At 39.2% G+C, this 14,871-nt stretch overlaps 1 protein-coding gene across 2 annotated transcripts; it reads left to right on the top strand.

Moving 5' to 3' along the window:
- The first annotated feature begins 8,456 nt into the window (after positions 1-8,456).
- LOC111913524 (DNA-dependent metalloprotease WSS1) lies at positions 8,457-14,871 on the top strand. Of its 2 annotated transcripts, none has more exons than XM_023909229.2 (5): positions 8,457-10,376; positions 10,463-13,436; positions 13,593-13,788; positions 13,869-14,432; positions 14,522-14,871. In XM_023909229.2, the coding sequence occupies exons 2-5, from the start codon at positions 13,279-13,281 to the stop codon at positions 14,711-14,713; spliced, it is 1,110 nt and encodes a 369-aa protein (XP_023764997.1). In that variant the 5' UTR covers positions 8,457-10,376; positions 10,463-13,278; the 3' UTR covers positions 14,714-14,871. The 2 variants fall into 2 exon arrangements, with proteins under 2 accessions (XP_023764997.1, XP_023764996.1); XM_023909228.2 differs by having other exon boundaries at positions 10,459-13,436.

Raw genomic sequence — 14,871 nt, 5'->3', positions numbered from 1 at the left:
GGATCCGTACTCGAATCAAGGAGAGCTAAGATTAATCCGGAGAACTTGTAGTGAGCATGTAGTTCAATAAGCACATACAGTAGACATATAAGGTATCTTCCTAGATCCTTAGCCCTAATCGAGCATACAATGCGCATACATCAGGCATATAAGGCATCTTCCTAGATCCTTAGCCCTAATCTAGCATTCAATTCTCATACACATACAGTAGGCATATATGACATCCTTCCCGGATCCTTAGCCCTAATCTAGCATGCAGTTCTCATATTCATATCCTATCATAATCATAGATAACTTGTATGGGTATCTTGGGGAAAACTTACTTGTGCTCGGCCGATTGCACGCATCACACTTCTTGTTCTTTCTCAAAACCATTAGTTTTAATTTTTAGAAAAATGAACTTCATTGTAAAAATTTCTCAAACCATCGATTTGAGTCCAGACACCACCGAAGGAGTGTCCGAATCCCTCAAACTAAGGCTCTGATACCAACTTGTAACATCCCAAAATTTATGACCATAAATTTCATTTTTAATCTAATAATTATAAAACCATTTGTCTGAAAACATCATAGAATCAACTCATATCAAAACCAATGTATCCATAGTCAAAACATATCATGATAAAACAATATCAGAGTATAAATCTAAAAGATCTCGTGTGCAGAAAATGTAGTGTGATTCGCTGCGATCATGCCAACTCCTTTCCCTTCGAAGAGGAAGTACCTGAAACCAAAACTGAAAATCGTAAGCACAAAGGTTAGTGAGTTCCCCCATCATACCACATAATCACATACTGCCATGCATATCTGGGTGGCTGGCCAACCCTGTCAGGCATATCTGGGTGCCCGACCTACCATGTCAAGCATATTTGGATGCTCGACCTACCTTACCAAGCATATATGGGTGCTCGACCTACCCTGCCAGGCATATCTGGGTGCCCAACCTACCTTTCGGTTTATCTCAACCGGCCACGGGGACAATTTCACCCCTATAATTACCACATAATACATAGCATAAACATACTGTCAGGTATATCTGGGTGCCCGACCTACCCTCCAGTTTATCTCAACCGGCTACGGGGTTTAACCTACCTCTCCTACCACTATCACATAATATCATAGCATACTATCACATAAAGCATAACAGATAGTGGCATACCAGACAATTATCATAAAGACAATCATCTCAACTATAATCAATTACAAGTGGGTCGGCATTGGTGCCTTCGACCCACTCCTACTAGAAGGTAACTCACCACAAATGTTGTGAAGTAGCTGTACTCTCCTCGGCTCTGAAATCAACCTCACTCAAACTCCTACACATATAAGATTTCCTTTAATTACCATTTCATACTCATACCCCTTTAAGGGTCAACTTTGGTCAATGTCAAAGTCAAAGTCAACATTCTGGTCAAAGTCAACATTCTGGGTTGACTCAACTCGCCGAGTTCCATGTATCGGAAAACCCTGAAATCGCGATCCAACTCATCGAGTTCCTCCTATCAACAGAATCGGGACTTTCCCACCAAGCTCGTCGAGTCCGTCTTGAACTTGTCGAGTCCTTACTTTTACAGAATCGGGACACTTCGACCCAACTCGTCGAGTTCTTCAGTCTGTTAAGCTTTCTTAATGGATTAAGTCACTAATTTTCAGATCTAAGCTCCATACTTCAGATATAGACTGGAAATGTCCTTAGAAGGGTAAATTTTCCAACTTTTCCCGTTAATACCCTTCCCCAATATATTTATCTCAAAACCTAACTCTAAAAGATCTAGATCTTGATCCAAAAGCCATTAATACTTCAAGCTAAGGCATGCAAACTGATATCTAGACCCTAGACACTACATGAACACGTAAAATCCCTGACTTTCTCTCCATGCATGGGCTTTTGGAGCTTAAAAGGCCAAAATGACATCCTAAAGCTTACATGGGCTCCAATGGCCATAAATTTTGCACATTTATACTATGAAAGCCCTCCAAGGTCCTAGATCTGGAAGTATACTCACTTGGGATGTCCATTTCCCAAAAGCTAACATTCTTGGACCAGAATATGGAGAAAATGCCCTAAAACTAGATCTAAGCATACTATAGAAAAGATAAGAGCTTTATACCTCTAATGAACCAGAAATGAAGCTAGACTTCTGGATCTATTATTCTCCAACACTTCCTTGCTCCTTCTTCAAGTATTTTCTTCTTCAAAACCACAAAGAATGCACCAAGAATGGCTCAAAACTCTCAAAAGTGAATTAGGGTTTCGTGGCTAGGGTTTGGAACAATGGAGACTGTAAAGGAGGCCAACCTATAGAGGTTAAGGTGTTTGAATAGGGTGCAAAACCTGAAAATTAGGGTTTCATTCTGCCAGTCCTACTTGACGAGTTTGGGGCCTCCAACTCGTCGAGTTTCTATACAAAAGTGAATAAAATTTTGAATTAAATAAATACCAGGAACTGGGCGTTACAATTTATCTCAAGATGGAATACATCCAATCGGTTACCAACCCGACCATCCTATCAAAGACGGAAATTTTAATGACCTTACTAGACAAGTACAAGGAAGGGGTCGGTTGGATGATTGTTGTCATTAAGGGTCTAAGTCCAGTATGGTTCCCACGCAAAAAAAGTAAAGTACAAGATAAGTGTTCAATTGAAGGAAGTGGAGAAAAGGTTGATGTATTGGAGAGCCCCACATACTTGGATTGATGCATATTCAGGGGCCATGTCGAGCCAACGACTTTAAAAAAGGGTGGCTAACCGGGAGGAAACCCGGGGGTATTTTTTTCCTTTCTTTTAAAATTGTTTAGTTTTTGGTAAATTTCAAACTTTTAATGTCCCAAATGATTTTAAACCTGTTTTTTATGCCTAGAAAAATGAATCTCGGGCTCCAAAAAGATTTCACAGATAGCTTGGGGAAGATGAAGAGGAGGTTCTCACCACAATTGCAAGGCTCTATGAATGATTTGGTAAATTCTTTTCATATCTTTAATCTTTCATACTTTGCTTAAAAATCCAATTGGTATGCATTTGTGACTATTTTGGACCCATTCCTAACCCGGCTACCATCTTCCACCACCCCCCGATAATTATATCGTTTATCCCTTTTCGAGCATCGAGGATGATGCTATATTTTAAGCTTGGGGAGGAGAATCCATCCATGCATTTGTGACTATTTTGGATCCATTCTCAACCCAGCTGCCATCTTCCACGCCCCCCCCCCCCCCCCCCCCCCCCCCCGATAATTAGATGGTTTATCCCTTTTCGAGCATCGATGGCGATGCTATATTTTAAGCTTGAGAGGGGAATTCATCCATGCAAATAGATCTCGTTGCATGTATTGCATATATTGTTTTACCTTTTCCTTTTATTTTTCTCTCATTTTATGCATTTAAAATTTTTCAAAAAAAAATTTTCTTTCTATCCTAATTTTATATTTTTTCATCTAAATTTTTGCATTACATATATTTAAAATACAAAAAACAATAATTTCAAAAATATTTTATTCTATGTTTGTTTTGATCCAATCCAAGACAACCTAGTCTTCAAAAAACAATTGAGTTGGTAAGTGAATCGTATGCCTTGTGTAACAACGTGAAAATTTAAAACAATTTTTCATTTTTAAAATCCATACTCTTCATAACATATCTCATAAAAATCTCTTTTATTGAATTACAAAGCACAACTTCATTATTAATCCATGATCCTCCTAACTCTTCTCTGGTGTGTACAATCGAGCCGGTGCCGTCCCGCGATCCTGAGAAGAAAAACCTGAAACACGTAACACATAACACGGTAAGCACGAAGCTTAGTGAGTTCCCCAAAATACCACATACAACACATATTAGCCACTCAAGGCTATAACTCTGTGGACCCTCTGGTCCTAACTCTATGGACCCTCCGGTCCTAACTCTGTGGACCCTCCGGCCCTAACTCTGTGGACCCTTTGGTCCTAAGCTCGTTGGACCCTCCGGTCCGGTCTGCTTAAGCCTTCCGGCCTCATAAATCGTTGGACCCTTCGGTTCGGTCTATAAACTCCGCATAGCATAAACCACAAAGACATAATGCATAGCATGTCACATACAACAGGATAACATAATACTCAAAGTAAGCACATAAGACCTTCCGGTCACACATAACTACCACTCAAGGTAAAGTATAGTGAGAAGACTCACATCGGGAGAAGAATAACTCCTACAAACACTGCTGCTACGCATTGGCCTCTAAACCTGTGCCAACCCAACAATTATCTCAATTAGGAGCTAAGCCTAACTTCTCACTTATTAGGTCTAAAGATAGACCACTGACCAGCCCATCACTGTCCTAAACCCATTAGGCCCACCAAGGCCCAATAATAAATGGGCTTCCCTGAGGCCCAAACCTCAATCTACAAGACAAGCCCAACACAAGGGCCCAAGGCTTAATTATAATATTCTCTACTCATAGTCTCAATTACACAACCCAAAGATTCAGGCCCAACGTCTAAGGCCCACAACAAAGTCTAGCCCAAAAGCCCACAGAGGGGTTACGCGGGGCGTACCCCTTTGGTACGCTTAGCGTACTCCAGCGTGCATGAATCTGATCGGGGACCTGAACCCGGTACGCGGGGCGTTCTCTCGGTTTGCAAGATCCGTTTCCCCTGGTCTTAACCCGATAAGACCTTAGCCCATCTTTTGGATCTAGGCTCCCTAACAGTCCTTATTCCATAAAGTCAGAGACTTTTAGCCTTTACATGGCTGGTGTGAACACAACACACAAAATACTCCTTCTCTTTACTCATTAAGCTCTCCACTCATGCATGAATTGATCTTAACCTTCAAGATCTCGTTTTTATGAAACTACTCCATCAAAAACACTCAAAAGGACAGATAATGGGCTCTAGACTTTAACAACTCACAAAGCTTCAAGCTTTGGGACCAAAAACCCTAAAATGGACCATACTAAGCATAATCAAAAGGAGTATGAAAGCTCTAAACTTTATACCTTCATTTGATGCTCCATCCCCATAAAAGCTCAGATCCAAAGTTTGAACTCCAACTCTTTTCCCTTCAATGCTCCTTCATCACTTTAAAGACTTCACAAAGTCATCCTCAAGGGCTCTCATGCACTCATAATCTCTCATGGACGAAGGTTAAAGGTTTTGGAAGGTTTATTCTCTGGGGTGGGTAGCCAAGAATGAGGCCATCTCATTCTTTATATAGGGTCACTCAAAATATTAGGGTTCCCACTTTGCGCCTAGTACGCCCAGCATACTCCCTGGTATGCCCAGCGTATTGGGTGGCTCTTGCCTAAGGATCACGCGTACACGTACGCTAAGTATACACATATGTACGCCCAACGTACTCCGCTGCAACGTTTCTCAACTTAGGGGCTCTTATTGCCAAAACCCTAAACTTCCTTAGCTCCCTTGATGCAACTGTGATTCCCAAGATTCGCATACCTAAGGAAAGGTAACGAGATGTCCTACTCTTCTAGCAACTTGCCGCAACCCGAGACCTCCTCATGCCCGGCTCGTGGCCCACGATCCCTAACCACGGACAATTCGAAACAGGATGTTACACCTTGAGATTAGACCTGCTCTTTTCATTGAAAATCTCAAAGCAAGCTAATCACACACGAGCACACTTCCCGGAGCTACTCGTGCAAAATAGAAAATGAAAAGGTTTCTGACACCAAAGCATAACGACAGGTATGAGTCAACCTTTGGGACACGTGACTGGTCTTATGAATAGTAAGTGCTCAATAGGACCCAAAATGTCAAATTCAAGAAATCATAAAAACAATATAAAATTTTAGTTACCCGAACCTCCCATCACTCTAAAAAGTCCTTTCTACCTATTCCCTTTTAAATACCTTACTTGGGGACATAGTTTCCAACTATACTTACGGGCCTTTGCGTATTGACATCAATCCCTCGAAAAAAAAAATCTTTGAAGCCCCTCACGGTAATAGACCGTGAGATGTCCCCATAATAGAAAAGTCAAGGAAGAAAATATAAAGAAATAAGTCTAGCGAATAAATTAAAAAGAGTATTATGTGTTTCCTTAGCTTTTGTTATATATATATATATATATATATATATATATATATATATATATATATATATATATATATTATCAAGTTAATTTGTGACCTCTGGGACTCGAATGAGTAAACTCTGAGGGGTTTTCTACATCTAATTGCCTAAAATTGAATTGTTTGGGACTGATTGGGTTGAAAGTTCGCTATACGGGTTCCATAGAAAGTCATGAACTTAATAATAACAAAAAAAAATACATAGATATGTATAGGTATTCAAATAAAGCTACTCTGTGGCCTTTGATGTTCGGGCAAGTAAACCCGAGGGATCTCTTTTAATCTAGCACACTAAGGTCATCTGGTCTGGATGTGTTGATTGGAAGTCCATTACGTGGATTTCGAAGAAAGCCATGTGCTTTATTTGTAGGAAAAATATAACTAGATGTTATGTATATATAATTAATTTATATTAGTTATAGTTTAATTGAATAATATGCATCATTATATACCCTCGCGTTAGGAAAAATGCTTGGTTGCCAAAAAGATTCCCTTGGACTTGGACTTGAACTTATGACATTTGGGATTAACTGTTAGCTACTTTGACTGGTGTAAGTGGTTTGAAATATGTAACCAATCTGGGTAAATTTTAGGGAATTTTTAGAAAAGATTTTTTAGAAAAAGATTGTTGTTAACCAACAAATAGCTGAAATCGGTCATTGTCATATTTTGTAAAATAAATATGGTTGAGCATATTTTTCATCACATGTGTTTTCAAGAGAGTAAGACCATAATTTGCTCCATGTGTTGATTCAATACTTGTAAGAGTGAACAAATGTTGTGACTTTTGATTATGTTGAGTTGCATTAGGGAGTGGCCAAAAGTCTTCTTTTTACTGTTATATATAATATTGTGGGACTAATGCCAAGTTGACTCAAGGCACGATAGGTACATTCTCAACTATGCTACAAAAATGAGGTTAATTGGGTTGGATCTCTTTCATGTTTGTTTTGGTTATTGCATTAAGTTTCAAAAGTTTGGGTTTTGAATTTTTTTGTTCTTTTCGGCCTAAATTCTTCTTGTTCTTTCTTGGGGACAAGAAATGTTCAAGCTTGGGGAGATTTGTTATGTGCATTTCATGCACCCATTTTGTAGCTTTATTTCATAAAAATGCATTGCATCTAGGCTTAAACTCATGCATTTTACATTTTTTCGGGATTTTCCCTGATACTATTTCACTCGTACACTTTTGTGATATTTCAGGGACTTTTGGAGGTGAGATCTCACTTGAGGAGGTGAATAAAAGATGTGGACAAGATTTCAGGATTTGCGGAGCACCGATCTAATTTCCTCCATTGCTTTCTTCTCCAACACTGACATTACAAGAAACCAATCCTACACCAAACACTTCACAACCCTTTACTACCCATATTACAAATCTGAAAATATTCAGGGAACTCAGGAAGTAAAGTTAGGATAAAATCATGAGGTAACCCTAGATCAAACCTTAACAAATCGATAATATCTAAATGAAGCTTTTTTGCTCATGTGAGCATTAAACCTATTGCCAATCTTTCAGCCATGCCTTTCATGTAATGAGAAGAGTTCAAAATCTTGGATTCCTCATTATGAATGGTTACAGCTTGTGAGGTGAGTTAGACTTGACCAAAGGGAAATGGTTTGGAGGATTAGAAGATTTGGAAAATGGACATGATGATCCAAAACAATACCAATGTCAACTTACTCTATGTCTAGAAGTTTGAGATATGTCAGTATGTTGTGCACCCACCACTCAAATTCACATACCAAAGGAAAAAAAAACATAAAAGCATTTCCAGAGATGGGGGACCACCAGCCAATCCAATATGTTTGCAGAAGTACGAAGGAGGGGCAAAATAGGAATAAGGAGTCCCAGGTGTCATTCGTGCCTTATTAATGGGGAATAACCTTAGCTCATGATCACATCATCATTCATAGAAATTTCTACACCCTAGGAGATTGTAGCATCTTGGATAGCTACCACTATCTTTTTCTATCATTTATTTCCTTGTCATGTATGTTCCATTTCAAGAAAGAGTAATACAAATTATATTGGCTCTTGTTATTCTTGTTATTGCATTAGTCTATAAAAAATTGGTATTAGAGCACTCACCTGGGAGTATGGATAGAGAGAAAGGAGGAGGAAAAGAGACTAGAGGAGCTTAACTTTAGAGGGTTGAATCGCTGGAGTTGGAACTAGGGACCTTGTATGATCGACTGGAGAACCAATGTAATCAGATTCAACACCAAGATGACTCCATAGCTTCTATACAGTTGAAGATGGACCAAAAATTGGAGGAAATCTTGTTATTGCATCCCGATTCTATCCATTGAGGAAACTCCAAAGGTATATAGAGGAGGAACAAGAAATGGAAATGGGGGGGGGGGGGGGGGGGGGGGGGGGGGGGGGTGAAAGCCATAACGGTGGAACCAACTGGAGGTATCGGAAGTTGGATATGCCTATGTTTGATGGAGAAAACCTTGATGGGTGGATCTTGAGAACGAATACTTTACCTTCTATAAACTATCAGAGAGTGACAAGATGGAGGCGAAAGTGGTGGCTCTTGAAGGCGACGCCCTCTTATGGTTTCAATGAGAGCAAGGTAGAAGACCAGTCACGCGATGGAACCAATTGAGTTCGCTCCTCCTTCGACAGTTTCGACCGATTCAGCAGGTACGCTCTACCAACAATAGTTAGCCCTAAGTCAAACCGGTTCGATCCATGAATACTAGCATTCGTTTATCGAACTACTTTACCTGCTTAGAAACATTCCGGATGACGTGATAATAGGCCAATTTGTTAATGGACTCAAGGAAGATATTAGGTCGGAGGTCCAGTTGTTTGAGCCCCGATCCATTGATCATGCGATGTCAATAGCCATCAAGGTCGAAGGAAAACTTTGTCCTCGCACCCATCGGAAACCAAATCTTCCCCCTGCTTCTGCCCAGAAAACGACGCCCCTCATCACACCCATCAAAACCACATTCTACTCATCAAAAGGCCTTAGCAGTCCATCCCAGAACCGATCCACTGAAATTCGAAGACTCACGGATCAGAAACTTCAAAAAACGAGCGAAAAGAGAATTTGTTATCGTCCTCAGGCCCATCGGAAACCAAATCTCCCCCTGTTTCTGGCCAGAAAACGACGCCCCTCATCACACCCATCAAAACCACCTTCTACTCATCAAAAGGCCTTAGTAGTCCATCCTAGAACCGACCCACTGAAATTCGAAGACTCACAAATCAGGAGCTTCAAAACACGAGGGAAAAGAGAATTTGTTATCGTTGTGATGACAAATAGAACCCTGGTCACCGCTACAAGAAGAAGGAATTGAGTGTGTTGATAATCCATGAAGATGAGACTCAAGAAGTCGAATCCCAGCCTGGAAAATGAACCGAAGTTAGAGACTCCAGAAAACACTATCCTTTTAGGGATCTGTTTGAATTCGGTAAATGGGACAACCAACCCAAAAACTCTCAAACTGAAAGGGGAAATGGCAGGAGCTGAAGTAATGGTACTCATTGACCCAGGCGCCACCCACAACTTCTTATCCCTCTCTACTCTAATTTCACCCACCGTTGGGTTTAGAGTGCCACTGGGCACGGGTGAAAATGTCACTGGTAGTGGAAAATGCAAAGGGGTGTCGTGACATGTCCAAGGGAAAATGTCACCGGTTGTGAACAAGCATTAGCTTCCACTTGGTGCTTGAACATGACATAGCAAAAGCTTTGTCACTACTTTGTTTCTTCTAATGCTATACATCTGTACCTCCACTTCTGTCAAACCGGAGATGTGACTTTCACCGCCAATTTATCTCTTCACCTAGAACTTGTTTTCCCAACACATACAGCTTTCAATCCACTTTTGATATCACCGATATCCTCTTCTTATTTTTCCCTTTACACATATGCAATGAAAGATAATAGAGAATATTGCCCATACGACCACTGTTCCTCTCTAATCGATCAATCGATGGCTTATGTTTTACATTCGACACTTCATAGTATAATACCGCTATCCCTCGTTCATCTTCCTGAAGGCCAAATTGATTTGTGCTATGGAAGTGGTTCACCTGATGGCAATGGTTATCTACCATATTGTGGTCTGTGGTGGTGAACCTACCCCACCTCTAATAGATGAAGCAACCCAAAAAAAATTCCCACCACATTGTGGTTAGCGGTGGTCAGTGGTGCATCTTCCCTCTCGACCTACGCTTCTTTCACCACCATCGTCCGATTATGTGAACCTAGGAATTGACGGAGACCGAAGAAACTATGGATCAATCGGTACAAATCAATTTAAAGGTTAAGGGTCTGAAATTTCATCTGAGGTCTGCGCTCTCTCTGTTTTTCATGCAATTGACATTAGAAAATTTTGTTTTCTTTGATAATCACCGTCTTCATCTACGCCAGGAAGTTCGTGGACGTTTGATTAGTCAGCCATTTGCAATTTTGGGAGAAGGAAAAGCAGCGACATAGTTGAATTTTGATTCTCAGCCATGGTGTGGCGGGACATTAATTTCCAACTTTCTCTCTTCTCTTCGTCTTTTCATAATTACATTTTATTTTCTTTTTTCTTTCCATTTCAACTGGCATGCACATCAGATGTTAGCCTGACATAGAATTGCACTTTGGCAGCTCAAGTCTTGGTAATTAGTCTTCTCAGTTTACACTATTTCTCTGTTTTTTCTTAAAATTTGTTCTTTCCAGTAATCTGTCTTACGCGGTTTGTTTGTGACAAAATTTGTTCTTGATCATGAACGAGTGGTAAAGAAAGAAGTCAAATGGGTAACGGTATACTTCCAGTGAGAGACTCTTTGCTTCTTTCTATTTTATGGTTTTTTACCAAAAGATGTGTCAATAAAACTGTTATGGGATGTATACTTCCCTTCCTTTTCTTTGGGTTTCCTGAAGTTCCTCTTAATTAAGAGTTGGTCACTATTTGTTATACTTACAAAAGTCAACCTCATTGCCTTTGATTCTTATTGTGGTGCCTTGGTTTTCTGTAAAAGGGGTTGGAGCCTGAAAAACCCATTATTGGGGTAAAGTAGCCAATTCATGCCTTTATAGACACATGTCACGACTAAAAGATGAACTCGGATATTCACTTGGCATTGGTACACTTATTTCGGATGTTCATTCTTTACCTTATTAGAGATCATCGATAACTTAAAGGGTGTGTCCGTCTCGGTGGATAGAATTTTTTTTTTCCGTTCTTTGCATTCTAGAAAATTTAGAATTCAATATCTAGATGATAGATTAACTGATTAAGAATCGTGTTGCTATTTGTTTCTGTTTCATGCCTGGGAAATCGGATGCAGACATTTTCATTTAATGATGGTTTGAAAGCAATTAACCACTGGATGAAAGCATCTTTGACATAAATTTAGCTTCTGCTTGAATTCCATTTTGCCTTTTTTTTGAACGGCTGAAATTCCATTTTGTATAAATTTGAATATGTTCGGTTTACTATAGTTGTTGTATAAGAAATCACGATGGGGACTTAACTTCTTGATAAACTTGCTGCCTTACTCTTTGAGAGCATGACCCCTTCATCTTGAGCACTATTCGTACCTATTTATAAGCAAATTTATACATTTTTGTTCTGTTTAAAGCTCCTAACACCTTACATATGTGTCGTTTTTTAACATCAGTTTTGGTACCTTTCAAATTCTATATTTGGCATATCTTTTTAGACTCTACAATAAAAGTGTTATTGTTCTCGCACTTTTCCTGAAAGCAAAACAATCTTATCACTTATCAGATTTTCATTTAGATTTATTACTGCAAATTTAGAGTAAACAGTTTAGGGTAATTCACAAAAATTGATCATGATTTCAATTTTGAGATTATTTAGGAAAAAATAATCAGTAAACACCTTGTATGTGACTTTAAGCACCTATTGATTATTTGATTTTAATTCTTCAACTTGTATTGTAGTAACCACTTTGAAAACGCCGATCAAGACACTCCTTTAGAACTTTAAAAGATCCCCTTTGAGACTCGAAAATAATACTAGTACTTAACTGCCACACATTTGGAGCAGTCTTTACTATTTTTATTTTAACTTAATTCGTTTGGGGTATGGCCATATTCGTAAAATGGTTAGGGAATTTATGCTATTTGCTACTTGCTAAGATGGAGGGGTACTAATGCATTACATGTTCAGGGGTAAATATGGAATTTCCTCAAGCTTACACCCCAAGTAAAGGAAGATGAATTTAAGATACCAACTGAATGGAAAACATTACCTACTAAAGATAATAATATAATGCACAAGGAAGGCACCATTTTAAGAATTTTGACAGGGCGTGTGATTTGAGTGATAATAGATCATATGTTGAAAGAAATGATGGTGTTACTTTTGTTAATTGTCATGCAACAAAAATACGTTGGGTAAACTAATACGTAACTTTTTAGAAGCATTTGCTCAAGTTCAAGAGATGCTTGTTAGTGTGGATGTCTTTGCTCCTAAAATTTATTTTCCACCAAATGTTCACTTCTCCCACCAGGTCGCTCTTAAAAATAAATAAGTTTGATCAATACTTTTTTTAAAAATACTTATGTGTCAACCTTTGATTTGAATGAAGACACCATATTAACGAGGAAGTTTGGGGAGGAAATTGGAATTCCACTATTCCAGCAATTCACGACGTAAAGGTGAAAAGTATATATAGATGATAATTTTAGGGTTTCTATTTTCGAATTGACTTCTCACAAAAGCTTCGTGTTCGTCCGTCGATACTCGATTGCCTGTCCGTCTTCACCGAATCACCGTCTCCGGTCGTCTTCCTCGTCTCCGTCTGCCGAGTGCTGACTGCCGACCTGTTTTCCCGGTTAATTAAAACCCCATTTCCCCTCTCTGAAGTTTCAATCGTCTCAATCTTTCTTCCATTTCAGTGATTATCGATTTCTGGTACAACTGAGTAACTGAGACTACATTTTGCCTTTGTCGATTAGATTCCACTGAGTTTGGGTTTGATTACATTTTGTCTTTATCATATGAATGTTTGGCATTTCCGCTCCCGTTTGGTCCCGTTCACACCCCTAGGAGGGAATGTCAAAGGGGTTTTGGGACTAGGGACCGGGGCCTGGGGGGGTGTTTTGATTTTGAACCTTTTGGGTTCCTCATTCTGGAAGCCTATTTGAATCAATTCTCTTTACACGATCGGATTCGAAATTATTTGAATATCAGGCACACTTTCAGATTTCGGATTTGGTGTTTGATTTAAGATGAATGTTAACGATCTTCACAAGGTTTGGGAAATCAGAACGTTGAAGAGGAAGGTTGGCGGAGATGAGGCTAAGAGATTCCTTGAGAAAATCGCCAAACAGGTCCAACCCATCATGCACAAGCATAAATGGAGGGTTAAGGTTCTATCCGAGATGTGGTATCCTCTTCCTTCATTACATTAGGATTTTAAATCCCTAAATTTGTATGTATATATATATATATATATATATATATATATATATATATATATATATATATATATATATATATATATATATATATATATATTATAAGTTGGTGATCTATTTTGTAGTCCAAAAAACCCACAACTTCTGGGTTTGAACGTGGGACATGGCCTTCATGTGAAGCTGAGACTTCGAAAGCCAAACACGGATTGGGATTTTTACCCTTTTGATCATGTTCTTGATACAATGCTACATGAGCTGTGTCATAATGCCATTGGCCCTCATAATGCCGGGTTCTACAAACTCTGGGATGAGCTTAGAAAGGTATTTACATCTCCATCATTTTACATGGTTATTTGTTGTGTGATCAATTCAAATGTGGTGATGTTATATCATATATGTAGGAATGTGAGGAGCTGATGAGTAAGGGAATATCAGGTTCTGGAGATGGGTTTGATCTTCCAGGTAGACGCTTAGGTGGCTTCTCTCATCAACCTCCTCTCTCATCTCTCAGGCGGACTGCACTTGCTGCTGCAGAAAACAGAGCACGCCAGGGACCATCAGGTCCTAAACGTGTTGGTGGTGATAAATCTATTATGTCTGCCCTAACACCTACACAAGCTGCTGCAATGGCTGCAGAAAGGAGATTGCAAGATGATATATGGTGTGGTCTAGAGGAAATAGTTGAGGAGGAAGAAAGTAGAGCACAGGTGCAACATGCACAGAATGTAACCTCTTCTTCTAGTGACAAGACTAATCAGAAAAGAGGTCCTCATTCAGAATCATGCTTTGTTGATTTGACATCATCACCTACAAGTAATAAACGAAGTCGCCATGAGTTTGATGATCTTGAGAGAACTTGTATTGATTTAACAAGCAGTGCCTCAGCCTCTACAGGAGGATGTGATAATGATATCCATGAGTCATCCTCTGGGTGGGAGTGCATGATGTGCACATTGTTGAATCCGGTAAGAACTGTTTTAAATCCTTCTTGTTCAGTTTTTGCATTAATCTGTTGTTATATTTGTAAGACATGTTTGATTATGATTTATGGCAGGTTTTGGCTCCGGTGTGTGAGCTCTGTGGAACCCACAAACCAAAATCTGTTGAAGACAAGTATAAGACATGGTCATGTAAATTTTGTACGCTGGAAAACAATGTGAAGCTAGAGAAATGTGGGGCATGTGGGCAGTGGAGATATTCTTATGGCCAACCCATAGCAACCCCATCACCAAATGTGGGTACTTAAAACAAACAAACGTACACAAATTTAGAATTGTTTTTCTAATGTTTTGACAAGCAATGGACTTGAAGAATATGATGTTTTAATTTGTTTTGTTCAGAACATGTAAAGAGAACAAGCATCCATCTCTTGATGTTAATTTCATTTTGATGTTTCGTATTTTA

Source organism: Lactuca sativa, chromosome 1, assembly GCF_002870075.4.
Source record: "Lactuca sativa cultivar Salinas chromosome 1, Lsat_Salinas_v11, whole genome shotgun sequence".
Taxonomy (NCBI): Eukaryota; Viridiplantae; Streptophyta; class Magnoliopsida; order Asterales; family Asteraceae; genus Lactuca; species Lactuca sativa.
This window is presented reverse-complemented; position numbering and strand designations above follow the sequence as displayed.

Coding starts and splice junctions, on each gene's coding strand:
- LOC111913524 (XM_023909229.2), top strand. CDS start 13,279: ATGAATGTTAACGATCTTCACAAGGTTTGGGAAATCAGAACGTTGAAG. Junction 13,789..13,868: donor TCTGGGATGAGCTTAGAAAG/GTATTTACATCT, acceptor TCATATATGTAG/GAATGTGAGGAGCTGATGAG. Junction 14,433..14,521: donor TGTGCACATTGTTGAATCCG/GTAAGAACTGTT, acceptor GATTTATGGCAG/GTTTTGGCTCCGGTGTGTGA.